Source organism: Bufo bufo, chromosome 5, assembly GCF_905171765.1.
Source record: "Bufo bufo chromosome 5, aBufBuf1.1, whole genome shotgun sequence".
Classification (NCBI taxonomy): Eukaryota; Metazoa; Chordata; class Amphibia; order Anura; family Bufonidae; genus Bufo; species Bufo bufo.
In genome coordinates this window covers 141,085,821-141,112,112 of record NC_053393.1, presented here as the reverse complement: position 1 = coordinate 141,112,112, position 26,292 = coordinate 141,085,821, and the positions used below count along the sequence as shown (strand labels likewise).

Genomic DNA, 26,292 nt, shown 5'->3' with positions numbered 1-26,292 from the left:
ATCTTCCCTGGCGGGCAGTGGCCAGGGCGCGTCTGCAGGAGCAGCATGAGGTCGGCATACCAAGACCGGCGGGGCCAGTCCGGAGCGACCAGAATCACCGAGACGCCTTCCGCCGCGATCTTCGATGGACCTTGGCAGGAGAGGGATGGGAGGAATATGTATGGGCGCGCGAAGCCTCGCCAAGGAAGAACGAGGGCGTCGGCTCCGCAAGCTCCCGGATCCTGGCCCTGGACAGATAGGCGGGGACCTTGTGATTGAATTTTGAGGCCATGAGGTCCACGTCCGGAAAGCCCCAACGAAGGCAAATGGCCTCGAATACCTCCGGGTGAAGAGACCACTCCCGGGGTCGACGGTGGTGCGGACTGAGGAAGTCCGCCGCCCAATTGACCACCCCTGGAATAAAAATTGCAGATAGGGCGGGACGTGGCTTCCGCCCAAGGAGAATGCTGGTGACCTCCCGCATCGCTGCAGCGCTGCGAGTGCCCCCCTGGTGGTTTATGTACGCCACGGCCGTGGCGTTGTCTGATTGTACACGAACTGGATGGACCCTTCAGCAGATGAGTCCAGTGTCGTAGAGACAGAAGGGCCGCTCTCAGTTCCAGGACATTGATCGAGAGTTTGGACTCCGATGGAGACCAAATGCCCTGGACGGATCGGGGAGGAAAACAACGCCTCCCCAGCCCGAGACTGGCATCGGTTGTAACCCACCAACCAGTTGAGTGGCAGAAAGGACCTGCCCAGAAGAGGGGACTGTAACCCACAGCGGAGAGATGACCGCACCGGAGGCGACAGATGGAAGGGATGATCCAGAGACTGCGGCGATTTGTCCCAGGAGGAGAGGATCGCCCGTTGGAGAGGGCGGGAGTGAAACTGCGCAAATGGGATCGCCTCGAAGCAGGCAACCATCTGCCCCAATACCCGCATGCAGAAGCGGAAGGACGGTCGACGGTGGAGAAGGAGACCCCGAACCGCCCCACGGAGGATCAGACGTTTTTCCGAGGGAAGACGTACCTCCGCCGTTCCCGTGTCTAAAAGCATTCCCAGGAAGACGAGTTGTCTGGAGGGGGGAAGGGAGGACTTGGGGAAGTTGATGACCCAACCAAACCTCGCCAGAGTCTCTAGAGTGAGATCCACGCTGGCAACCGCTTGAGAAAGGGACGGAGCCTTGATGAGGATATCGTCCAAGTACGGTAGCAGAAAAACACCCCTGGAACGGAGTAAGGCTAAAACCGGGGCCAGGACCTTGGTGAACACCCGGGGGGCTGTTGCCAGTCCAAAGGGAAGGGCGACAAATTGGAAGTGGAGGTCCCCCACGGCGAATCGAAGGAAGCGATGGTGACACTGGGCTACCGGAACATGGAGGTAGGCATCCTGTATATCGATGGAAGACATGAAATCTCCCTGCTCCAGGGAAGCCACCGCGGAGCGGAGGGACTCCATCCGAAACCGTCGAAGGAGGAGAAAACGGTTGAGCTTTTTGAGGTCCAAAATGGGCCGCACCGAACCTCCCTTCTTGGGAACTACAAAGAGGTTCGAGTAGAACCCTTGGAATCTTTCCTCTAGAGGAACGGGGGTAATCACCCCCCTGTCCAGTAAAGCTTGAACGGCCGCGGAGAACGCGGCCGCGTCTTTCGGGTCTCGCGTGGGGCGGGAGCGAAAGAACCGATCCGGAGGGAAGGATGCAAATTCGATTTTGTATCCGGAGGACACAATTTCGAGGGCCCAGGCGTCGGAGACGTGAGCCATCCAGACGTCCTTGAAAAGGAGGAGCCGGCCCCCCACCCGGGTGGGTGGGGGCGCGCCTTCAGGCAGAGGACTGTTTTGCTGCGGGTGTGCGGGCAGCCTGCGGCTTGCGCCAGGAGGGCTGCGCCCGAAAAAAACGGCTTCCTACGCTTGTCCTGGGGAGGAGCCGAAGCGGCAGCTGTGGTGGGAGCCCCAGAGGCCCTGCGGGAGGACCGAAAACGAGACGCACCAGGGCGTCCGCGGGGGGCGCCCCTGGCTTGGGGTTGAGGAAGATGGGTGCTTTTACCACCCGTGGCCTCTGAAATAAGTTCGTCTAAGCGGACCCCGAAAAGGCGGGAACCCGCAAACGGTAGCCCCGCCAAGGAACGTTTGGAGGCAGCGTCCGCTTTCCAGACCTTCAGCCAGAGCTCCCTCCTGACGGCAACTGCCAGGGCGGAGGAGCGCGCAATAAGGGCTCCCGCATCAAGGGAGGCCTCACAGACAAAATTCCCGGCCCGAATAATAAGCTGGGCCAAGGAACGTAGGTCCTGGATGGGGATGTCCGAGTCCAACTCCTGTTCCAGCTGCGTACCCCAAGCAGACATTGCTTTCCCTGCCCAAGCAGAGGCAAAAACCGGCCTGAGGGCAGAACCGGAGGCAGCAAAAATGCCCTTGGACAGGGTCTCCATGCGACGGTCCTCCGCTGACTGAAGAGAGGACCCGTCGGGAACAGGGATGGCCGTGTTCTTTGACAGCCGGGCCACAGGGGGGTCTACCTTGGGTGGGGAAGACCAGGTGGCCACGACATCGGCTGGAAAAGGATAGCAAATGTCCAGCTTCTTTGGGTTGACAAAACGGGCGTCCGGGCGAGCCCAAGCCTTAGACACCACGGAGGAGAAATCAGAGTGGATTGGAAAGACTTTTGAGGCCTGCCTGGGTCTGATAAAGGAGACGCTAGCTGCGTCCGAGCTAGGGGGGTCATCCTGCACCTTAAAGGTGTCACGTATATCAGAGATGAGTTGAGCCATCGCTGAGGCTAGCTTGGACGGCAGGGCCGAGTCCATTTCCAAATCTGAAGCCGCCAATTCACCTTCAGAGAGCGAATCCTTTGGAGAGGAGAGGCTCGTCTGGGTGCGCACGCGTGGCGGGGAGAGGGAGGCATCCGAGGAGGAGGCTCGCTCTACTCTAATACGCTTCTGAGAGTGCCTAGCTCGGGAGGGGTCACTAGGAGAGGATGAACCCGCTGCAGCGGCAGAAGCAGTGGACCCGGAGGGCGCGACAGTCAGAGTGGCGTCCTGCGGGGTAGGTGGCCTATCTATTAGGCGGCCCACGACATGAGTGAGGCTTTCCACGGCCTGGGACAGGGATCTAGCCCAGTCAGGCGGGTCAGAGGAAGCAGGGAGCGACACAGCGGGCGACTGAGGCTGCGGTGGGGCTCGGCATGCAGTACAGTGCGGATCGGACTGCCCCCGGGGAAAGGGTTCCCTACAAGCGGTACAGGCATGGTACCATGGCTTGGCGGCTGCAGAAGGGTCTGACATGGTGGAAAGATGTTGCACTTTAAGGCAACAGTACTGTGGCACGGAGGGGGTTAAACAGTCCTACCAGACCCGATGATACAAGCGGCAGCTGTAAGGGGAACAGACTGAGGAGGCTGTGGAGGAGAGGCAGCAGCACGGAGCTGAAAGGCTTCAGGATCGCACGGCAGAGAGATGAACCCGGAAGTAGCGGAGCGCAGCAGCACGGAGCTGAATGTGTAAGGAAGCTCCGCCCCCCCTCTGCCGCGCTGAAGCCGAAGCAGAGCCGCGCGCGCGCGGCAAAATGATTTTAACCCCCAAGGATGTTGAAGTGCCGGCCATGACATGGCGCCGTTCATGCCAGGAGAACGGCTCCCACCGCGCCTAGATGTAGCAGACTGCTTGCAAGTCTGCAGCCGTCCCCTGTAAGGCAGCGTTCTAGGACTTGCCCAGATAGACTGCCCTCCAACTATGCCCGGTAACGTCCCGATATGCGGGGGGGGGGGGGGGGGGGGGGGGGGGCGGGGGGGGGTTTGCAGTGGTCATGTAACAGTGGCCATGTTGGTAGCAGCGGTGGGAGGGAGGAAGGGGAGGCTGGAGCAGCCACTCTCACCATACGCTGTCTTCGCCCTCAGTCCATCCAGCGGGGTCGCCCCTTCAGCTCCTGGCACCGCGGTGGCAGGAAGCCGGGGGAGGGACTTGGCGTGCGGGCGACCCTGAGCTGGCGGGACGCAGGGGAGCGAGGCTGCCCTGGTCCACCTTGTCTTCTGTGGGGGAGGCGGCAGTGCGGAATTACCGGCACTGGCGCAACTCAACCCCGGGAGAAACAGAGGGGTCAATGCGCCTCTGTTGTCCCTGTAGGTAGAAAAAAACCGAGTTAAAAACAACAAATACGTAAAAAATAAAAATCATAGGATAACAACCCTGCATAAGCAGGGGGTGTCTTGCCTCCTTGGACACTAAGCAAAAACTGGCAGTCTCTTCTCCAGGCTGAAGGGTATAGCTGATGGAGGAGGGGCTTACAGCTTTCGCTTAGTGTCACGCCTCCTAGGGAGCAGAGCTATACCCATGGTTTCCTGTGTCCCCCAAGGAATATGGGCGAGAAAAATTTTACGCATTTGGATTCCGTGAGGGGTATGGTGAGTTCATGTGAGATTTTATTTTTTGACACAAGTTAGTGGAATATGAGACTTTGTAAGAAAAAAAAAATAATAATTCCGCTAACTTGGGCCAAAAAAATGTCTGAATGGAGCCTTACAGAGGGTGATCAATGACAGGGGGGTGATCAATGACAGGGGGAGTGATCAATGACAGGGGGAGTGATCAATGACAGGGGGGTGATCAGGGAGTCTATATGGGGTGATCACCACAGTCATTGATCACCCCCCCTGGAAGGCTCCAGGGAGACGCCTGTATGTGTTTTGCGGATCCGATCCATCTATCAGTGGATCCGTAAAAATCATGCGGACATCTGAATGGAGCTTTACAGGGGGTTGATCAATGACAGGGGTGTAATCAATGACAGGGGGGTGATCAGGGAGTCTATATGGGGTGATAACCACAGTCATTGATCATGCCCCTGTAAGGCTTCATTCAGACGTCCGGATGCGTTTTGCGGATCCGATCCATCTATCAGTGGATCCGTAAAAATCATGCGGACATCTGAATGGAGCTTTACAGGGGTGTAATCAATGACAGGGGTGTAATCAATGACAGGGGGGTGATCAGGGAGTCTATATGGGGTGATAACCACAGTCATTGATCACTCCCCTGTAAGGCTTTATTCAGACGTCCGTATGCGTTTTGCGGATCCGATCCATCTATCAGTGGATCCGTAAAAATCATGCGGACATCTGAATGGAGCTTTACAGGGGGTTGATCAATGACAGGGGTGTAATCAATGACAGGGGGGTGATCAGGGAGTCTGTATGGGGTGATAACCACAGTCATTGATCACGCCCCTGTAAGGCTTCATTCAGACGTCCGTATGCGTTTTGCGGATCCGATCCATCTATCAGTGCATCCGTAAAAATCATCCGGACGTCTGAATGAAGCCTTACAGGGGGTTGATCAATGACAGGGGTGTAATCAATGACAGGGGGGTGATCAGGGAGTCTATATGGGGTGATAACCACAGTCATTGATCACGCCCCTGTAAGGCTTCATTCAGACGTCCGTATGCGTTTTGCGGATCCGATCCATCTATCAGTGCATCCGTAAAAATCATGCGGACATCTGAATGGAGCTTTACAGGGGGGTAATCAATGACAGGGGGGTGATCAGGGAGTCTATATGGGGTGATAACCACAGTCATTGATCATGCCCCTGTAAGGCTTCATTCAGACGTCCGGATGCGTTTTGCGGATCCGATCCATCTATCAGTGCATCCGTAAAAATCATGCGGACATCTGAAAGGAGCTTTACAGGGGGGTAATCAATGACACGGGGGTGATCAGGGAGTCTATATGGGGTGATAACCACAGTCATTGATGATGCCCCTGTAAGGCTTCATTCAGACGTCCGTATGCGTTTTGCGGATCCGATCCATCTATCAGTACATCCGTAAAAATCATGCGGACATCCGAATGGAGCTTTACAGGGGGGTATTTAATGACAGGGGGGGTGATCAGGGAGTCTATATGGGGTGATAACCACAGTCATTGATCATGCCCCTGTAAGGCTTCATTCAGACGTCCGTATGCGTTTTGCGGATCCGATCCATCTATCAGTGGATCCGTAAAAATCATGCGGACGTCTGAATGGAGCTTTACAGGGGGGTAATCAATGACAGGGGGGTAATAAATGACAGGGGGGTGATCAGGGAGTCTATATGGGGTGATCAGGGGCTAATAAGGGGTTAATAAGTGACGGGGGGGGGGGGGGGGTGTGTGTAGTGTAGTGTAGTGGTGCTTGGTGCTACTTTACTGAGCTACCTGTGTCCTCTGGTGGTCGATCCAAACAAATGGGACCACCAGAGGACCAGGTATATTAGACGCTGTTATCAAAACAGCGTCTAATATACCTGTTAGGGGTTAAAAAAAAACACATCTCCAGCCTGCCAGCAAACGATCGCCGCTGGCAGGCTGGAGATCAACTCTCTTACCTTCTGTTCCTGTGAGCGTGCGCGCCTGTGTGCGCGCGTTTACAGGAAGTCTCGCGAGATGACGCATATATGCGTGACTGTGCGCAGCGCTGCCACCTCCGGAACGCGATCCTGCGTTAGGCGGTCCGGAGGTGGTTAATTCTTGTGGAACACCTCAAGGGTTAATAACGTTTGTAAAATTGGTTTCAAGTAACTTGAGGGGTGTAGTTTCTACAATGGGGTCATTTATGGGGGGTTTCCACTATGTAAGCCCCACAAAGTGACTTCAGACCTGAACTGGTCCTTTAAAAAGGGGGTTTTGGAAATTTTCTTTAAAATTTTAAGAATTGCTTCTAAACTTCTAAGCCTTGTAACGTCCTAAAAAAATAAAATAACATTTCCAAAATGATGCCAACATTAAGTAGACATATGGGGAATGTTATGTAATAAATATTTTATGAGGTATCACTTTCTGTTTTAGAAGCAGAGAAATTGAAATTTAGAAAATTGCAATTTTTTTAAATTTTTTGGTAAATTTGGGATTTTTTCATAAATAAAGGTGATATATATTGACTCAAATTTATGACTGTCATGAAGTACAATGTGTCACGAGAAAACAATCTCAGAATGGTTTGGATAAGTAAAAGTGTTCCAAAGCTATTACCACATAAAGTGACGCATGTCAGATTTGTAAATTTTGAACTGAACACTGGGGCATCAATGACCTTTGGTCATAAAAGGGTTAATAACTATTAGCCCCTTAGGGGCTACAACCTGGGATCTTTTCATACCTTGTCCCACTCACCCCAATAGAGATCTATTAGGGTGACTAGGATCTTACACTCTTCCTGCTGCCCTGTGCTTTGTGCACACAGCAGCAGGGAGCTTACCATGGCAGCCGGGGCTTCAGTAGCATCCTGGCTGCCATGGTAACGGATCGGAGCACCGCAATTTCACTGTTGGGGCTCCGATCTGAACCACTGAACCACCAATGTTTTAAATATTAGCATTGGGGGGGGGGGGGGGGGGGGCGCCACCAATGAAGATAACTAACGTTATAATATAAATATAGGCAGCAAGTGCCGGCGGCAGAATCACATAACCGGCACCCTACCTCTACGACAAGGTGCTGCGATCCGCGGCAGTTAACCGCTCAGGTGCCTCACCCACCGCCTATATTTGTATAAAACCTTAGTTATCTTCATTGGTGGCTTAGTGGTTACAGCCCCTGCCCTCTCTCGTCACTGGCAGCAGTGGCACAGGGGGAGGGAGACTCCCTCCTTCTCCACTGTGCTGCTGAGGAGAACATGGCGCTCACTGAGAGCAGCGCGTGACATGTTCTCTGATGCTAGGATGCGCAACTGAGGTAAAAGGCAAATACAGGTATCAAATCTATCCGGGTACAAAAGTATTGATTGGGTATCGATAATTCGATACCCAGTGCAACCCTACAGACAATCATCATCTGAATAGAAGTCATCTGTGTTTAATATTTTCATCCGATAGTCGGACAAAAAAAATCTTTCATTCAAAGAACGATTGTGGACGAAAGATCTTTCTTTGAAAGAAAGTTCCTAGAAAGATCTCGTGAACGATCTTTTCACAGACACGCTCATACATGTTGCAGTTCATAATGGCCTCTACAGTCATATATATTGCATATTGCATGAAATTGGATAATAGAGGAAAGATCTTTCTAGGAACTTTCCTTAAAAGAAATCACAGGGGCCTGATGGGATACACCCAAAAGTTATTAAAAGAGCTTAGCGGTGAACTAGCAAAACCATTGACAGATTTATTTAACCAATCACTGGTAACAGGAGGAGTCCCAGAAGATTTGAAATTAACAAATGTTGTGTCCATTCACAAGAAAGGTAGTAGGGAGGAATCGGGCAACTATAGGCCAATAAAACTGACATCAATAGTGGGGAAATTAATGGAAACCATACTTAAGGAGAGGATTGTGGAACATCTAAAATCCCATGGATTGAAAGATGAAAAACAGTTTACTTCAGGGAGATCATGTCAAACTGTTCATAGACTTTTTTGATTGTGTGACTAAAATAATAGAAGGCTGAGGTGCAGTAGACATCACTCATCTAGACTTTAGCAAGGATTTTGATACTGGACGACATAGAAGGCTAATCAATAAATTAGAGTCTTTGGGCTTGGACTCCCATATTGTTGAATGGATTAGGCAGTGGCTGAGAGACAGACAACAGAAGGTTGTAGTCAATAGAGTATATTCAGACCATGGTCTTGTTACCAGTGGGGTACCTCAGGGATCTGTTCTGGGACCCATATTGTTTAATATCTTTATCAGCGAAATTGCAGAAGGCCTCGATGGTAAGGTGTGTCTTTTTGCTGATGACACAAAGATTTGTAACAGGGTTAATGTTCCTGGAGGGATACACCAAATGGAAAAGGATTTAGGAAAACTAGAGGAATGGTCAAAAATCTGGCAACTAAAACTTAATGTTGATAAGTGCAAGATGATGCACCTGGGGCGTAAAAACCCAAGAGCAGAATATAAAATCAGTGATACAGTCCTAACCTCAGTATCTGAGGAAAGGGATTTAGGGGTCATTATTTCAGAAGACTTAAAGGTAGGCAGACAATGTCATAGAGCAGCAGGAAATGCTAGCAGAATGCTTGGGTGTATAGGGAGAGGCATTACTAGTAGAAAGAGGGAGGTGCTCATGCCGCTCTACAGAGCACTAGTGAGACCTCATTTGGAGTATTGTGCGCAGTACTGGAGACCATATCTCCAGAAGGATATTGATACTTTGGAGAGAGTTCAGAGAAGAGCTACTAAACTAGTACATGGATTGCAGGATAAAACTTACCAGGAAAGATTAAAAGGACCTTAACGTGTATAGCTTGGAAGAAAGACGAGACAGAGGGGATATGATAGAAACTTTTAAATACATAAAGGGAATCAACAAGGTAAAAGAGGAGAGAATATTTAAAAGAAGAAAAACTGCTACAAGAGGACATCGTTTTAAATTAGAGGGGCAAAGGTTTAAAAGTAATATCAGGAAGTATTACTTTACTGAGAGATTAGTGGATGCATGGAATAGCATCTGCCACTGCAGAAGTGGTAGCTGCAAATACAGTGAAGGAGTTTAAGCATGCATGGGATAGGCATAAGGCCATCCTTCATATAAGATAGGGCCTATTCAGTATATTGGACAGACTAGATGGGCCAAATGGTTCTTATCTGCAGACACATGTTTCTAAAGATCCCACATCCACAATCCCAGCACCGCCCCCACCCCCCAACAAGCCATAACTTTTTTTTTTTTTTTTATTCACATAGCCATATGAGAGCTTCCTTTTGCGGGACACGATTTGCTAATCTATCAAAGAAAGATATTTCGACCATGAACAATCTGTCTGAACAAGTGATATTTGGTTCATCAATCGGACAAAGATTTCAAACATAGCAAACTTATTTTCGCAGGATAATGGTCTTTTATCGAACAGCTCGGCGAAAGCCGCCGGACTAAAAAGTCCTGCATGTCCGACTTTTTAGTCCGGCGGCTTTCGCCGTGCTGCGCCGGAGCTCCGCCCCCATTATAGTCATTGGGGACGGAGCGGCGGTCCGGCGGCACGGCGAAATAGCGGAAGGACGGATCCGACATGGTGAACAGCATGTCGGATCCGTCCTGCCGCAAGTGTGAAAGTACCCTTAACCGATTGTTTTGGTTAAAATCATCTGTTTTGACAATTTGGGGTTAAAGTATGAAAACATATGGCCCACACAAACCTTTTTACTGTTTCTATACAACTTATAAATAGTATTTCATAATGCTTTGCACTGTTATTGTGCTGTTTGCATGGCAATGCTGGGTCACGTGCTACTTACAACTGTGGAAGTTATCAGACGAGTACCAGAAGACCAGTTAGGAATGGGTCATCATTGGTTTTCCCACAAGTTTTCTAGGCGGGGGGTGAATTAAAAAATAATAATAGCCGCGCAACCCCTTTAATTCTAATATACAGCTGTGATCTATGTTCACACTTACCTCCTCTGCTGATCCGGCAAGCTCTGTTACTTTTCTAGCCTTTGATTCTTCAATTTTATTCAGGCAGTCTGGTTGTTTGCTGAGTGCATCACCCATGATTTTATAAGTGCCACCCAGTAACATATTGTGATATCTGTATGACTGAGGAAATCTGTTTAAGTATTCAGGGCTGCTCTCCTCTGTGAAATTAAGAAAGCCACAAAATACAAGACATTCAATGAATGAGAATGAAGCAGTCTTCTGATTGAATATAATATTTATTAACAACCTCATGCAAAGGTTCACCAAAGCAGCATACTGGTGCCATATGTTTTGCATTGTTCAAATAAGAAACAATACCAGTGAGGTGGGATTCTCTAGTGGCATCTGCTGCAGAACAAAAATGCAATTAAGACAAAACATTTAAGAAGGTTTGAATCAAATTTTAATGAGTCTTCCTTAAACTCCTCACAATGCATATTTTATGACCCAATACCTGTTTTTCAAGTCTTTGCTTTCATTCCCCTCTGTCTGGGCATCAGAGAAGCTTAGGGTACTTTCACAGTAGCGTTAAAGTTTTCCGGTATTGAGATCCGTCCTAGGGGCTCATAACCGGGGGGAAAAAAACGCTTCAGTTTTGTCTAATGAATTCTGAATGGAAAGCAATCCGTTCAGTATGCATCAGGATGTCTTCAGTTCAGTCACTTTTACGGTATTTGGCCGGAGAAAAAACCGCAGCATGCTGCAGTATTTTCTCCTGCCAAAATTCCGAACTCTGCTGGAATGCCAGCATTATTTTCCATTGAAATGTATTAATGCTGGATCCGGTACCAAGTGTTCAGGAAAAACAGATCCGGTTTTCCGATCTGCGCATACCTTTAAAAATGTGAAAAAAATAAATAAATACCGGATCCGTTTTTCTGGATGACACAGGAGAGACGGATCCAGTATTTCAATGCATTTGTCAAACAGATCCGCATCCGGATCTGGAAACAAATGGTATCCGTTTGCACACGAATTTCCGGATCCGGCAGGAAGTTCCGGCAACGGAACTGCCTGCAGGATTCCTCTGACGCAAGTGTGAAAGTAGCCTTATCAAGAATATTTACATCCAGCACTTCCTGTTTGCTTCACCACCTAGCTTTATTTCTAAACCTAGCTTGCTCTGTGGTGTGATGAGACACACGGCTGGCCCTGTCTGCCACACTGTTTAATCTGCAGTAGCTACGCCCAATACACTCCTGTGGACATGTTAGCACACCCATACATGAATCCTGCCAGTGTATTTCTTATTCAGTTTCTAAGTCACATCACTAACAGTCCAGAGACACCTCACTATGTCCAGAGTGCAATAAACAGCTTTAATCGGAAAACACATCTGTATCTAATCCAAGTCTCTTGGGCTTGTTACACAGCGAGTCATGTACTGTAAAAGTGACGTGTGATACTGTCGGATGAGGTGTGCGTTCACATTTGCGTTCAGAAGTCCATCAGGAATTATATACATCACACATTCACTAGAACCACAAAGATGCTGTGTAAAGAATAATCCTTACCTAGTAATGAGACAGTTTTTAGTACAGTCAATATTCTCTCTGGATTACTTTGACTTTGGATTCGGCTGTGACTGTAACGACAATAACTGTGAACCCATTTTACCAGCCAGTCTTCGTTGGTTTTAGACTCTCGATGAAGCTCTTTTAAAAGTTTCATGGCAACAGAAAAGTTGTTCTACAGAAGATAAAAGTACTTACTTTGTATTCGGAAGCAAGACAATGTAAGGCTTAATGCACATGACCATATTTTCTTTCCGTGTCCGTTCAGTTTTTTTTTTTGTGGACCGTATACAGAACCATTCATTTCAATGGGTACACAAAAAAACCTGAAGTTACTTTGTGAGCATTCCGTTTCCGTATGTCCGTATTTCCATTCCGCAAAAAAAATAGAACATGTCCTATTATTGTCCGCATTACGGACAAGGATAGTACTGTTCTATTAGGCGCCAGCTGCTCCGTTCCGCAAAATACGCAATGCACATAGACGTCATCCGTATTTTTTGAGGACGGCAAAATAAATACGGTCGTGTGCATGAGGCCTAAGGGCATGTTCACATCTGTGCTGGAGGCTTTATTAGGGGCCTCCTCAGATTCTTGCAAAAAAGACGTATAGAGGACTTTTTTCGGCTAAAAACAATGTACACCTGGGTCAGTTGGTTTCAGTTATGTGCCGAATCGGGCACTTCCATTATATTTGTTGCTCTGCTCCTCTAATACAGCAGAACAGAAGAAATAACTAGCACAGATGTGACCGTGCCCTATTTTTAATCAGCTAAACAGACAAAAGCAAAGCAAAACTCCCCAAGGCTGGTTTCACACACAGCATTTTGCTGAAAAGGCAAAAAATGTTTGTGTGTGTAATTTTTTTGACCCAAAATGCTGTGGCCAAATGTTATATTACATATATTATACATGAAGCATTTTTGTTTTACGATTTGTTTTGGTACTTTTTCATTTTGAAATGTGGCATGCTCTGGTTGTGGTGTTTTTTTTTCTAGCATGTTTGTGAGAAGGAGCCCTACATGTGTATTATAATTGGACAATCATCAATAGAGCTTATTGCACCAAGCATGAGTATATGTAAAGGCAACACCTCCCTTACACAGTATGGGAATTTGGTTACCTGTTTGCGGGCGCTGTCAATCATCTTCATTTTCATAACAAACTTGCATTTTCTGATGAGAAAGTTCACATCTTCTTGCTTGTTGGCATGCACTTCCTCACTATCTTCAGTCGTACTGTCTATTTCCATACTTTCATCCACTAGCTGACAAGACAGCTTTTCTTTGATTTTATCCAGGAAGAAGCACCTAACCACAATGAGAATTACAGCATTTTGGATAATACAGGAAAAATCACAATACAGCTTTTTGATTTAACCTGACTATAAACATTTATACCTGTTGCTAATCACATCGTCCCAGATGTGCATGGGATCCATTTTGTCATCTGGATATCGACTCATCCAGAGATGAAACAGCCTTCTCAGGGAGGGCAGGGATGATAAATTACCTAAAAGAAATAATCAGCACTTAAAATACAAGTTTACACAGTAGTTGACACAGTATGTAATGGGTATAAGATATGTCTACAACTATTGACATCTTGAGAGTGTTAAGATCCAGAAAAGTCGGAAATAATATTGCAAAGTCTAACTCCCAAAGGGGTAATGCATGTCCCCACGGTGATTGGTTGCAGCAATCACATAACAATGGATGGGACGCCATCACTTCTGGTCCGCCAGGGACCGGAAACAGCAGGGATTGGAGCCTTGTGGCAGAACACAGGGTTTCAAATGGTGTTTTTCTTCTTTTAGCTTCATGACTGTCACTAATTATTTTTGGAGATCGATAATCCCCCTTAACCTATTGGATGTATAACATACAAACATATTTTAAAAGTGCAGAATGCACTGATTTAGGCCATTTTGCGGAAGGAAAATACTCACTGGTCTATGGAGAGTAATTAAAATATAGATGCATTTATTTTTGATCTGTCCAGCATTAATATGTCATGAGTGCTTCTTATGGATTACAATTTCCTGCCTAGAAGACAGTCCACCAGTATTACAGATCAGTAAAACTGATGTAATATTGAAGATATGCTGATGCAAGATACTAAATATACATTACTATATATTCCTTCATGAGTGCCATTTATGCTAAGAGAGTCTACCTGTGCACCTATATACCGTATATGCACTAGGGTAGTTACATGTTGAACTAGAGCTTGCTGATTTGTCTCCATTATTTTATAAAGTACTTCAGATGCATTATTGATGCAGTACGCAAAATAAAATACCAGGAACATGGATAAAGTTGATAAAATCCTGAGTCTCCGTTAAAGCTTGAACAGTCTGCAGTTCCGTTAATCTGCTATGGTATAGCAGTGAGTCGACACTTGAATAGTTCTAAAAAAAAGAAAAAAAGAAAAATCTGTCACTCATTTTGTTAAACATACAGGCCCACATATATTAATAATGGCATATTATGGGCAAGCGTATTTGGATAAGAAATATGTTAACAGTCACGCCTAATATACTAAAAAGTGCATTATTAAAAGGGTACAGGAAGTTGTCCCCTATCTACATGATAGGGGATAACTAATTTTCTGTCACTGTTTATCTACAATACAGGAGTATTGTGTGTTAAAGAGCTTTTTAGGTTTATTTGCTCTGTATCCCTGCACTACTGGTTTCATTGAAATTGTGAAGCCAAAATAATTAAATTTTGGTGTTTCAGCCATACCCATTGCAAACAGATACATAAAATCAAGCACAAAGCCATGCAATCTCCATAGACAATCACTGGTAGTACTGATGTACACTGATCTACTAGATCTGCCTTGCACAACTATAAATGCTATTGTAAAGAGAAAGCATCAAGGAGTAGAGTGATAAAATAGAGAAAGGGGAGCTAAAAATGGTCCATCCTCTGCTTATCCAAAGACTTTTCCTCTGGAAATGACATAAGTAGAAGAACTTCAGTATCTTCATGAAAACTGGTTTTACACACAAATCTAGGACCACAATGCACAGCGACAAAAATTAGGAATGGTTCAAAGCATGCAATCACTGGACTCCAAAATGGTGGAAACATCTAGAAGTGTGAAGGATGAATCTGTGTTTGGCAGATGCCTGAAGAATGCTACCTACTGTAAATGTTTGTAGATAATGGTATAGAGCAGTTGTGATTTTGGCTAGGCTCCTACTTCTGATGAATGGTAACAATATGTAAGGACATTGCAGACAATTGTATGCTCCCAACTTTCAGGCTACAGTTTAGGGAAGGCCATTTTCTTTTGCAGCATGATTGTGCACAAGACAGGTCCATAAAGACAATGTTCTGATGTGGGGTGTAGAGACTTGTGTGGCCTGCCCCACACGGAGCCCTAAACACAACCATATCTAACAACTTTGGGATGAAATTGAATGCTGACTGGGAGCCAGACCTTCTCATTAGACATCACTGCCTGATCTTAAAATGCTTGTTTGACTGAACAGACACAAATTTTAAGAGATTGCGTATGAGTCTGTTTAAACAGAATTTATTACAGACACAAAAAGGGGCCCACATCCATACAAAGGGAAAAAGTTACAAAGTGATGGCTGTGCTGCAAGTTCAATGTGCCTTTAAAGTGTCCCTGTAATTTCTTAAAACTATTGATATGCAATAGTGAAATACAGCATCAATGGTTTTGACTGGTGGGGAGTCTGAGTTCTGGGACCTCCACCGATCACTAGAATGGTGGAGAGAAGAGCTCGTACAGATCACTCTCACCTCACACTGCAGAAGAGAGACTTATAGACTTTCTATATTGAGAATGAGAAAGCTTTCTCCTTGTTCTAGCGAACAGTGGGGGTCTCAGCAATCAGACCTCCACCAATCAAACCCAGCCAACCAGAACCTTTGATATTCCGCTCTGACATATGAAAATTTTTGGGATTGTACAGGGACACTTGAAAAAGTTGAGGCATTTAATTCATCAATTTAAAGCGGCATTTGGGAATACAGAATTATCTTGTGTTTTCAAAAATGGAAATTAAAATGTGAAGACATTTTGAAAAAGATGTATATACATATTTGATGAAATATTCATAATTAATACCTGGATGAACATATCCATTCCATTTTTAATGTAATATCTTGCTCGGTCAAAATCATCTTGTAAAATGTACAGAAGACTCAATTCCAGACTGTAGAAGTTTTCTATTAACACTTTCCTCTGCTCAATCTTCATTGCATCATCAATGAATGTTAATAAAGACTGGTCAGCCTTTCCATTCAGAAGAAGTTTCACTTTACTGCGAATCATGTAAGGAAGATAGGTTTCCTGTTTTGAAAAAGATTTTGTCAAACAAACAGATATATTTAGATTCTTTTAAAGGGGTTATCCAAGACTAAAAAATGTCCTCCATAAAGCCGGACCCCTCACACTGAAGCTACCCCCCCACTCAACACCGGATGTTTTCATCCAAGCATGGGGAGAAGCAGCTGCGGTGGTTCGGGAACCAGGAGAGGCGCAGGGAGCCAGGCATATGGGGGACATTTTTTAGTCACGGATAACCCCTTTAAGTATGACACTCCAGTCACATGGCATACAAAATATGACTAATATACCAGGTTACCTCATAAAAAGGGTCGCTCCACATTTTCTTGAGGTCTGGTGGCTTTTGACTGTCAATGTTCACTGTCGAGCAGTACTCCAGTGGTTCCCATTCAGTTAGATGATTGTAACAATCCATAGAAGCAATCTCCCAAAAATCCTTCTCAGCATCAGAAGGTTCTCCATCTGGAAACGTCTCCTGCAAAGCCTAGCACCAGAAAGACATACAGTTGTAAACTTAACAAATACAGCGTAGCCTGCAACTACAACACATACATGCCCAAAAATAAAAGAAAAAATAGATCACATAGAGAAATCAGTGCTATCAAAAAGCTGTTAGGCCTCTTTCACACGGGCGTTGCTGAAAAATGCGCGGGTGCGTTGCGGGAACACCCGCGATTTTTCCGCGCGAGTGCAATACATTGTAATGCGTTTTGCACTCGCGTGAGAAAAATCGTGCGTGTTTGGTACCCAAACCCGAACTTCTTCACAGAAGTTCGGGCTTGGGATCGGTGTTCTGTAACTAGTATTATTTTCCCTTATAACATGGTTATAAGGGAAAATAATAGCATTCTGAATACAGAATGCTAAGTAAAACAGGGCTGGAGGGGGTTAAAAAAAATAAAAAATCATTTAACTCACCTTAATCCACTTGCTCGCGATGCCGGGCATCTCCGTCTGACTCTTTTACTGTCTTAGGACCTGTGGAGAGCATTAACTATAGTTTAAGGACCTGGGATGACGTCACTCTGGTCATCACATGGTACGTCACATGATCTTTTACCATGGTGAATCACCATGGTAAAAGATCATGTAACGTACCATGTGATGACCGGAGTGACGTCATCCCAGGTCCTTAAACTATAGTTAATGCTCTCCACAGGTCCTAAGACCGTAAAAGAGTCAGACGGAGATGCCGGCTACGCGAGCAAGTGGATAAAGGTGAGTTAAATGACTTTTTATTTTTTTTTTAACCCCTCCGGCCCTATTGTACTATGCATTCTGTATTCAGAATGCTATTATTTTCCCTTATAACCATGTTATAAGGGAAAATAATAATGATCAGGTCTCCATCCCGATCGTCTCCTAGCAACCGTGCGTGAAAATCGCACCGCATCCGCACTTGCTTGCGGATGCTTGCGATTTTCACGCAACCCCATTCATTTCTATGGGGCCTGCGTTACGTGAAAAACGCACAAAGAGGAGCATGCTGCGATTTTCACGCAACGCAAAAGTGATGCGTGAAAATCACCGCTCGTGTGCACAGCCCCATAGAAATGAATGGGTCAGTATTCAGTGCGGGTGCAATGCGTTCACCTCCCGCATCGCATCCGCGCGGAATACTCGCTCGTGTGAAAGGGGCCTTAATGGTGGTGTTACTTGCCTATTTGCTTCCAGAGAATTTTTTTTTCCAATTTAGAAAACATAAAAATGTTATACAACTATACATGCCCTTCATTTTTCTTCCCTATCTTCCATGAGCCATAACTATTATTTTTCCGTTCACATAGCTGTATGAGGGCTTACTTTTTGCAGGACAAGTTGTTATTTCTAATGTCACCATTTAATATAGCATACAATGAAGTGGGAAGCTGAAAACAAAAATTCCAAATAGGGTGTAATTGGAAAAAAACGCAATTCCTCCACTGTTTTACGGATTTTGTTCCAACGGCGTTCCTTTTGCAGCAAAACTGACCTGTGCCCTTCATTCTCTGGGGCGGTACGATTACGATGATACCACATATGTATAGGTTATTTTTATGTCTAAATAGTGTAAAAATACATTTCAACTTTGAGAATTATTTTTTTTATATAACACCATATTCTGACCCCCATAACTTTTTATATCTCCTGAGCTGTATGGGGGCTCATTTTTTGCGGGACAATCAGTAGTTTTTATTGATACCATTTTAGTAGTGTGTGTGACTTTTTGATCACATTTTATTAAATTTTTTGGGTAGGAGAAGCAATGAAAAAATGGCAAATTGGCCATTTTTACTCTTTTTTCTGTTACACCATTCGCCGTATTGGAAAAATATTTTAATAGTACGGGCGTTTTCAGATGCCCATGATGTTTATATTTTTTATGATTTGTCATGAATAAGGACCCGACCAGAGAGGTCCGAAACACGTAGACACGGTTTTGCATTATGGATTTTATCTGCACGCATTATATTTTAATAAAGAACTTCACTTTTGGAGAAGCTGGACTTTTTTTTTTTTTTCAGTATATTGTTACGGAGTGCTTGTTTCCAAATCCAGTCCGTGCTTTCCGGAGTGCTGTACTATCACCTCTCAGGCTATGAGCTGAGCGCTGCGATTGGCCAGCGCAACAGCCTGGGAGAAGGAGACGCCGGCAGGCTCCACCCAGTTGAGCCGAACATATGAAGATACCGGAGCCTATACCAGGAGAACGGAGCGGCACGCAGGGATAATAGTAACTGCAGGGAGATCCCTGGGCGCCGCTCTCCATGTCTGTATGCTTAGTTTAGATTTTTTATTGTAGTGAAAGGTCTTCTTTAACCCTCTTGCTGGCATGGCAATTTTCCTTATTTTAATTTTTGGGCTTTTTACTCGCTGCCTCCCCAGAGCCAAAACTTTCTAATTTTGAAATAATAAGGGCTTGCTTTTTGTGGAACAACTTGTACTTTCTAAAGGCACCATTTTTATATTGCATATGATGTAGCAAAAAGCTGGAAAAAAAATTCCAAAGGGGGTGGAATTGGATGGAATCGCAATACCACAACCGTTTTATTTTTACAGAATTCCCTATGCAGTAAAACAGACCTTTTACCTTCATTCTGCGGGTCCGTACGATTATGGTGATAAAGTTAAAGAGGACCTTTCATTACAATAAAAAATCGAAACTAAGTATGCTGACATGGAGAGCGGCGCCCAGGGATCTCCCTGCACTTACTATTATCTGCTCCGTTCTCCCGGTATAGGCTCCGGTATCTTCAGATTTTCGGCTCAACTGGGAGGAGCCTGCTCTTGTTCTCCTGGGCGTCTCCTTTTCCCAGGCTGCAGCGATGGCCAATCGCAGCACTCCGCTCATAACCTGAGAGGTTTTTTATCTCCCAGGCTATGAGCTGAGCGTCAGGGATAATAGTAAGTGCAGGGAGATCCCTGGGCGCCGCTCTCCATGTCAGCATACTTAGTTTAGATTTTTTTCTGGTAATGAAAGGTCCTCTTTAAACCTCTGATCTGTCTTATCACCGATCACAGACATTAGCCCGGGTGTCTGCTGTTTAACCCCTTAGTGACCAGCCTGTTTTGGGTCTTACTGACCAAGCGTTTTTCTTCCTTTATTCATCATCGTGTTCCAAGAGCCATAACTCTATTTTTCCATCTATATAGCTTTTTGAGGGCTTGTTTTTGCGGGACAGTTAGAGTTTTTAATGGCGCCATTTTGGGGTACACAACTTTTTGATGGGAAAAACAAATACTGCCACTGCATTTTTACTGGGTCAGTATGATTGCAGTGATACATATAGTTTTTTTTTAACATTTTACAACATTTTTTTGCAAAATCCTTTTAAACCTCTTAGGGACACAGGGCGTACGCACCGATGTCCCAATACTTACGGACACAGGGCGTACAGGTACGCCCTGTGTATTTCCGATCGCTGCCACGTGGTGATTGGAACTGGGTGCCTGCTGAAATCATCAGCAGGCACCCTGGGTCAATGCCGAGGGGGATCTGTGACCCCCAATACCCCCCCCCCTTGCTGATAAACTTGCAGCATGCACCATTCTTGTCCGTTTCCATCTGGGACTCATGCACTCAAATGATGGGTCCGGGCAAAAATAGACACATTCGGACAACATACGATAGAAACGGGAACGGTTGCCTGAATTAGGTGTAAGTAGTGAGAGATAATCAAGAACAAAGACACCCAGAAACGGAACAACAACAGCATAATTCTTCATAAACATGAAATGTATTCATGATTTTAAAAAATATAAAAATTCAAATATGGCTGTATATCAATGACTGAATGGCAATAAACAATTATCTAACACAATCTATAATGGTAAACATAATTTGACTTTTTACTAATAAACTTTCTATAATGTACATACTTGTCATATAGTTTAGCAGCTTCTCGTACTCAGACCTTGCTTCAGCACTTAAGCAAGTTGTGTAATACTTTTTGTTCCAATCTTATTACTAAAATTCCTCGAAGAACATCATAGTCACCAATAGAGCGATACAGCCTTTAAAAAAACATATCAGTAGGTTTATAGCTCATATCTATGTTTATTACTATAAGAAAACTGAGTTTCACTCACTGAGCAAGCTGTATCCATCTCTGAACATCCAGAGAATGGTTTGCTCTTCCACGCATCTTCTTTGCTGGAGGATCCTCAGGTGGTGAAATGTCCTGTAATGCTTTCTCAAGTAGTAGAATACCTATAGGACTGCTGCAAACTTTCTATGCTACTTGTGCTTACACTTGCTGGGTCAGATGAAGAAGCTCAACATGGTGGTAACACATATCCTAAATAAAAAAATATCCTAAATGAATATATACATATATTCTAACCACGCCCAAAAAAATTAAAATGTTTAATTCCCTTCTGTGTCTTTGTTATCTGCTCTTGTTTTGTCAGATATCACAAATGCAGAACATGAAAAATAAACTAGAAAAGCTGTACAATGTTCTCTCAGGCTGCAACCATATCTACTTCCCCTTCCTCTCATTCTAGTGCACGTAAACCAGGAAGTTTTGGAGGAAGGGGCTGGGTTTCGTGTGCATAACTTGTCTACACACCAAGTGTGGCTGTTTTGTTAGAAGGATTCTCCTAGTTAGTAATAGAACAAATAGATTTGGCTACAACAATGTGGAGCGATAATAGACTGCAGAATACTACCAAGATAAATCCCACTCCCCATCCCTAAAAAGTGCCACAGCAAGGCTGATGTGCCTTTCACGATCATGGGAAAGCTGGGTTACCACTGTTTGAAGCTGTAATAAGACTATAGAATACAAAATCTAGCAATATAAATTCCCCCTCCCCACTCTGTGGGAAAAAAATGCCTGTTCTGATGGAAACCTTCGCCATCTGTCATAAATCAGATCTTCCTCTCTAATTTTCCTCATTATTACTCAAGCATGTAAGGCTGTGTTTACATCACATTTTTGTGACATTTGTCACGACTTATATGTCAAAAAGGAATGTGTCACCAGTTTTCTGCTTCCCTAACTTTTAAATCCTAACATCTCCAGCATATGCCAATGAGGCATCCATATTCATGAGCTCACCGCTCTCCCCGCCCCACTGCTTCTGATTCACAATTTTTCCAACAGAGCAAGCAACAGGTAGGCAGGGAAACCAAGGAGCTCATGAAAATTTGTGACTCATCATTATGCACCAGTGCTGTGCAGTACAAGATTTTGACAAAACGGCTGGGTCAATTAAAGACAGTGACCCAGCATTTTGCCAAGGGTTCTGTCACTATTTTATTTTTCCCTTAGCTAGGATACCATAAACTGTTGAAAGATTCCCTCCCTTTATACAGCTACTTCCGACAGATGTCATACATTGGCATCTGCCGAAAATACTAGAAAATGGATTGTTGTCAGGTGCTACTGGAGATAAAGAGTTGCCCCTCTCCTGACCTTTCTGTTCAAGGTTTGTGTATTAAGTCAGACTCATTCACAGCCATTCTGTAGCCAAACATGGGGGAAGGACTAGGGGAAAGACAAATTAATTCGCTTATGACAGCAGTTTGAAGAGCACCTTGCAGCCATAACTGTGTGTACACTATGGATTAAATGTATTTGTATTATTTATGTTTTTCAGGGTTTAGTTCCCCTTCCTGCAGTAAGTTTCAGGCTAAAATCTCCAGTTCTTTACTAATTTCTAGATCAAAGTTTACAACCTTGGCTGATGTGATCCTCCCCGTGGTAGACGCTCGACATGTGTTCTGTGAATCCAGAATGATGTTACCTTCACTAGTTCTCATGAACTAGCATAGCTTTATTCCTTGTGCTGCTTTCTCTGTCTAGAGAAACTGGTACAGCCTATGTCTTTCTATTTCTTTCCTTGTGGTGACACAGACACTCATGCTGCCTCTGTGAATGATCTCTCCCTCTACAAATACTGCTGTGGGTTCATACCTCTCGCTCTCTCACCTATACAGTCATTCAGTAAACCCTTCTTAACAACAATGGGGGGAGGTCACTTTTTTCTCTCTTACTGAAGGAATAAAAAAAATGAGCAGTTGCAGATCTACAGATCCCAACTCCTAATCAGGCAATTTGCTCACTCTGTGCTTTGAAAAGACAGAATGAGTTCCATCCTTTTAGTTCTTAGTGTCCATTTACACAACCATATGCATGGATCCACATCCATTCCGCAATTTTGCACAACGGGTGCAGACCCATTCATTTCAATAGGGCTGTAAAAAGATGCGGACAGCACACCGTGTGCGGTCCGCACCTGCAGTTCCGTTCCATGGCCCTGCAAAAATATAGAGCATGTCCTATTCTTGTCCGAGGACAAAAATAGGCATTTTCTTTATAGTGCCAGCTATGTGCGGTCTGCAAAATGCAGGAAGCATGCGTCCGGTACACATGTTTTGTGGATCTGCAATTTGTGGACTGCAAAACACTTAGGGCTGTTTCACACAAGCGGATCCCGCGCATGTCATCCGCAGCGTGAATGAGAGCCAAGCCGCCTTCTGGACAGCAGAGACATGAAGAATTAACACGATTGATAATGCTCCGTGCCTATCTGTGATCTTTTTACTACAAAATCACAGTGACAACTTTAGCTCACTGTGATTTTGTAGTAAAAAGATCACAGAGAGGCACGGAGCATTATCAATCATGTTAATGCTCCGTGTCTCTGTTGTCCAGAACGGGGCTTGGCTCTCATTTATGCTGTGGATGACATGCTCGGGATCCGCTCGTGTGAAACGGCCCTTATGGTTGTGTGAATGCACCCTAATACTACTAGCGCTGTTACTCCCCCCACCTACTCCTTCCTTTCTGTAAGCCTCTCCCTTGTAAAATCATAAATACACTATTAAAATACTTACATATTATATTATATATATATATATATATATATATATATATATAGTATAAATATATCACACAAATCAGGTTACATGTTGATGCAAGTACCTGTATACAGCCAATGAATGGTGGGAAATAGTACATAGTGCTGTTCAAGTACTGATTGAACTTATCAACCAGTTTAGCAGCAATGCTGTTCTTTTCGGTGGAGCTGCCGATTCTTTCCAGAATCCCAGAAAATAATGCGCTGAATAGCTGTTTTGCCAGAGTTGAGTCTTTCTGAAATAGAAAAAAATAAATAAAAAAAGTTTAAGTGTTTCTTTAAGGTGTTTTACAGCCCAATAAAAATTGAATAATAGCCAAAATAACAAAGAAGTTCACCTGTAATCACTTTCCCCTCCCAGTCGTTTATGATGGTCATCTTTTCTCCTATAGGCTCACTAAGTCGACGCTTCTTAATTTGTAATGTTTAAAAAAGGTGTGCAGACTAAACCAGAGGTGCACAACCTGTGGCCCTGAGGCCACATACAGCCCACAGTGCCATCCTGTGCAGCCCCCAATTGTCTGGACACAGAAATCTGCATATGCATGCACACATGTATCGTAGTTTCCATGCCAGGAAGGAATGCCACACATATCAAGAGTAGAGGTGGGAAAGTACTAATGGTAAACTTGTAGCAATCTTTGGGCCCCATATATCAGGATAATAGCATCCCTTGACCCCTATGTGGCACTGCAGAAAAAGGAGATTTTTGTGAAACTCACCTGTAAAATCTTTTTCTCGTAATTTCCATTGGGGGACACAGACCATGGGTATAGCTTAGAGATATTACTAGGAGGGACACTATGCAAAAAAAGAAGCTCCTCCTCCTCGGGCTATACCCCCAGGCACCTCCAGGAGAACTTCAGTCGTTGCAAAAGCAGTAGGAGAAGGAGAACGGAAACAAAACACTATGGAAACCATCACACAGCACACCATAAGGCGTAAACCAAAAAAGGGGCGGGAGCTGTGTCCCCCAATGGAAATTACGAGAAAAAGATTTTACAGGTGAGTTTCACAAAAATCTCCTTTTCTCGTTCATTCCATTGGGGGACACAGACCATGGGACGTCCCAAAGCAGTCCATGGGGTGGGAAAAAAGAACAAATCCAACACCGCCAGGAATAAACGTCCAGTAGTCAAACCGGAACCACAGCCTGCAATACCCTGCGCCCAAGAGCAGCATCAGCCGAGGCCAGAGAGTGTAACTGATAAAACTTTGTGAAAGTATGTAAGGACGACCAAGTGGCCGCCTTACACAACTGGGAAACGGATGCGCGATTGCGTCTAGCCCAGGAAGCTCCCACTGCCCTTGTGGAGTGAGCGGTAATCCGCGACGGCGGAACATGGCCACGAGCGCGATATGCTGCAGCAATAGCGGAACGGATCCACCGCGCCACGGTGACCTTGGAAGCCGCCAGGCCCTTACGGGACCCTTCAGGAATCACAAAGAGAGAGTCTGAACGCCGGAAGGAAGCGGTAGCCCCCAGGTACACCTTCAGGGCCCTGACGACGTCCAGGGAGTGGAGAGCGCATTCCTTGGGGTTCGCCGGAGAAGGACAAAAAGAGGGCAGGACAAGATCCTCGTTAAGGTGGAAGGGAGAAACCACCTTGGGCAAAAAAGAAGGCATCGGTCTGAGCACCACCTTATCCTGGTGAAAGACCAGAAAAGGTTTCCGGCAGGAAAGTGCGGCCAGCTCCGAAACTCGCCTGATGGAGGTTATGGCCACCAGAAAAACTACCTTCCAGGTGAGTTAAACCAGAGAGACCTCCCTCAGAGGTTCAAAAGGCGCCGCCTGAAGGGCGCGCAGAACCAAGTTGAGATCCCAGGGGGGCAAGGGAGACACATACGGGGGAACAGAATGCGCCACCCCCTGCAGGAAGGTTTTTACAGGTCTCAAAAAGGCAATGGACCTCTGAAAAAAGATAGCCAAAGCAGAAACCTGACCCTTCAAAGAACTGAGCGACAGACCCATGTCGAGGCCGGACTGGAGAAAGGACAGCACCACTGGGACAGAGAAACGTAGGGGCGAGTAGCCCGATTTCTCACAAAAAACCAGGAAGGCCTTCCAGGTGCGATAATAGATTCGTGAAGAAGCCGGCTTCCGAGCCCTGATCATGGTTCTCACCACCGCATCAGAGAAGCCTCTCTTCCTCAGGATGGCGGTCTCAACAGCCACGCCGTTAAACGCAGCTGCCGTGAATTCTGGTGGAAGAGCGGCCCCTGAGACAAGAGATCCTCTCTGTCGGGCAGAGGCCACGGAACGTCCGCCAACATACGAGCGACGCTGGAGAACCAGGCGCGGCGAGGCCAATCCGGAGCGACGAGAATGGTTGGTATCCCCTCCGCCTCGATCTTGCGCAGCACCTTCGGCAACAGAGGAATCGGAGGGAAGACGTAAAGGAGGCTGAACCGCTGCCATGGAAATACCAGCGCGTCCACCCCGCCCGCCCGTGGGTCTCGAGCGCGGGCAAGATACACCGGCACCTTGAGGTTGAGCCGGGAAGCCATCAAATCTACGTCCGGGCGGCCCCATCGGTGGCAGATGTTCTCGAACACCTCCGGATGGAGAGACCACTCTCCCGGATCCACCTTGGTGCGACTCAGAAAATCCGCCGTTCAATTGTCGACTCCCGGGATGTACACTGCCGACAATACTAGAACATGAGACTCCGCCCATAAGAGGATCCTCGCTACTTCCCGCATTACTGCCCGACTGCGAGTCCCGCCCTGAT

The 26,292-nt window shown here is 45.7% G+C and overlaps 1 protein-coding gene across 1 annotated transcript in view; it reads right to left on the bottom strand.

Annotated features, from left to right (window-relative positions):
* The window catches only part of PRKDC (protein kinase, DNA-activated, catalytic subunit), a 448,398-nt gene that overhangs the window by 94,348 nt on the left and 327,758 nt on the right, over positions 1–26,292 (bottom strand). Inside the window, 12 exon segments of the mRNA XM_040433446.1 lie at positions 10,350–10,528; positions 11,885–12,059; positions 13,008–13,194; positions 13,285–13,396; positions 14,186–14,294; positions 15,992–16,216; positions 16,512–16,697; positions 20,569–20,707; positions 20,783–20,910; positions 20,912–20,955; positions 20,958–20,991; positions 23,626–23,796. Coding sequence (XP_040289380.1) covers positions 10,350–10,528; positions 11,885–12,059; positions 13,008–13,194; positions 13,285–13,396; positions 14,186–14,294; positions 15,992–16,216; positions 16,512–16,697; positions 20,569–20,707; positions 20,783–20,910; positions 20,912–20,955; positions 20,958–20,991; positions 23,626–23,796 — 1,689 coding nt within the window.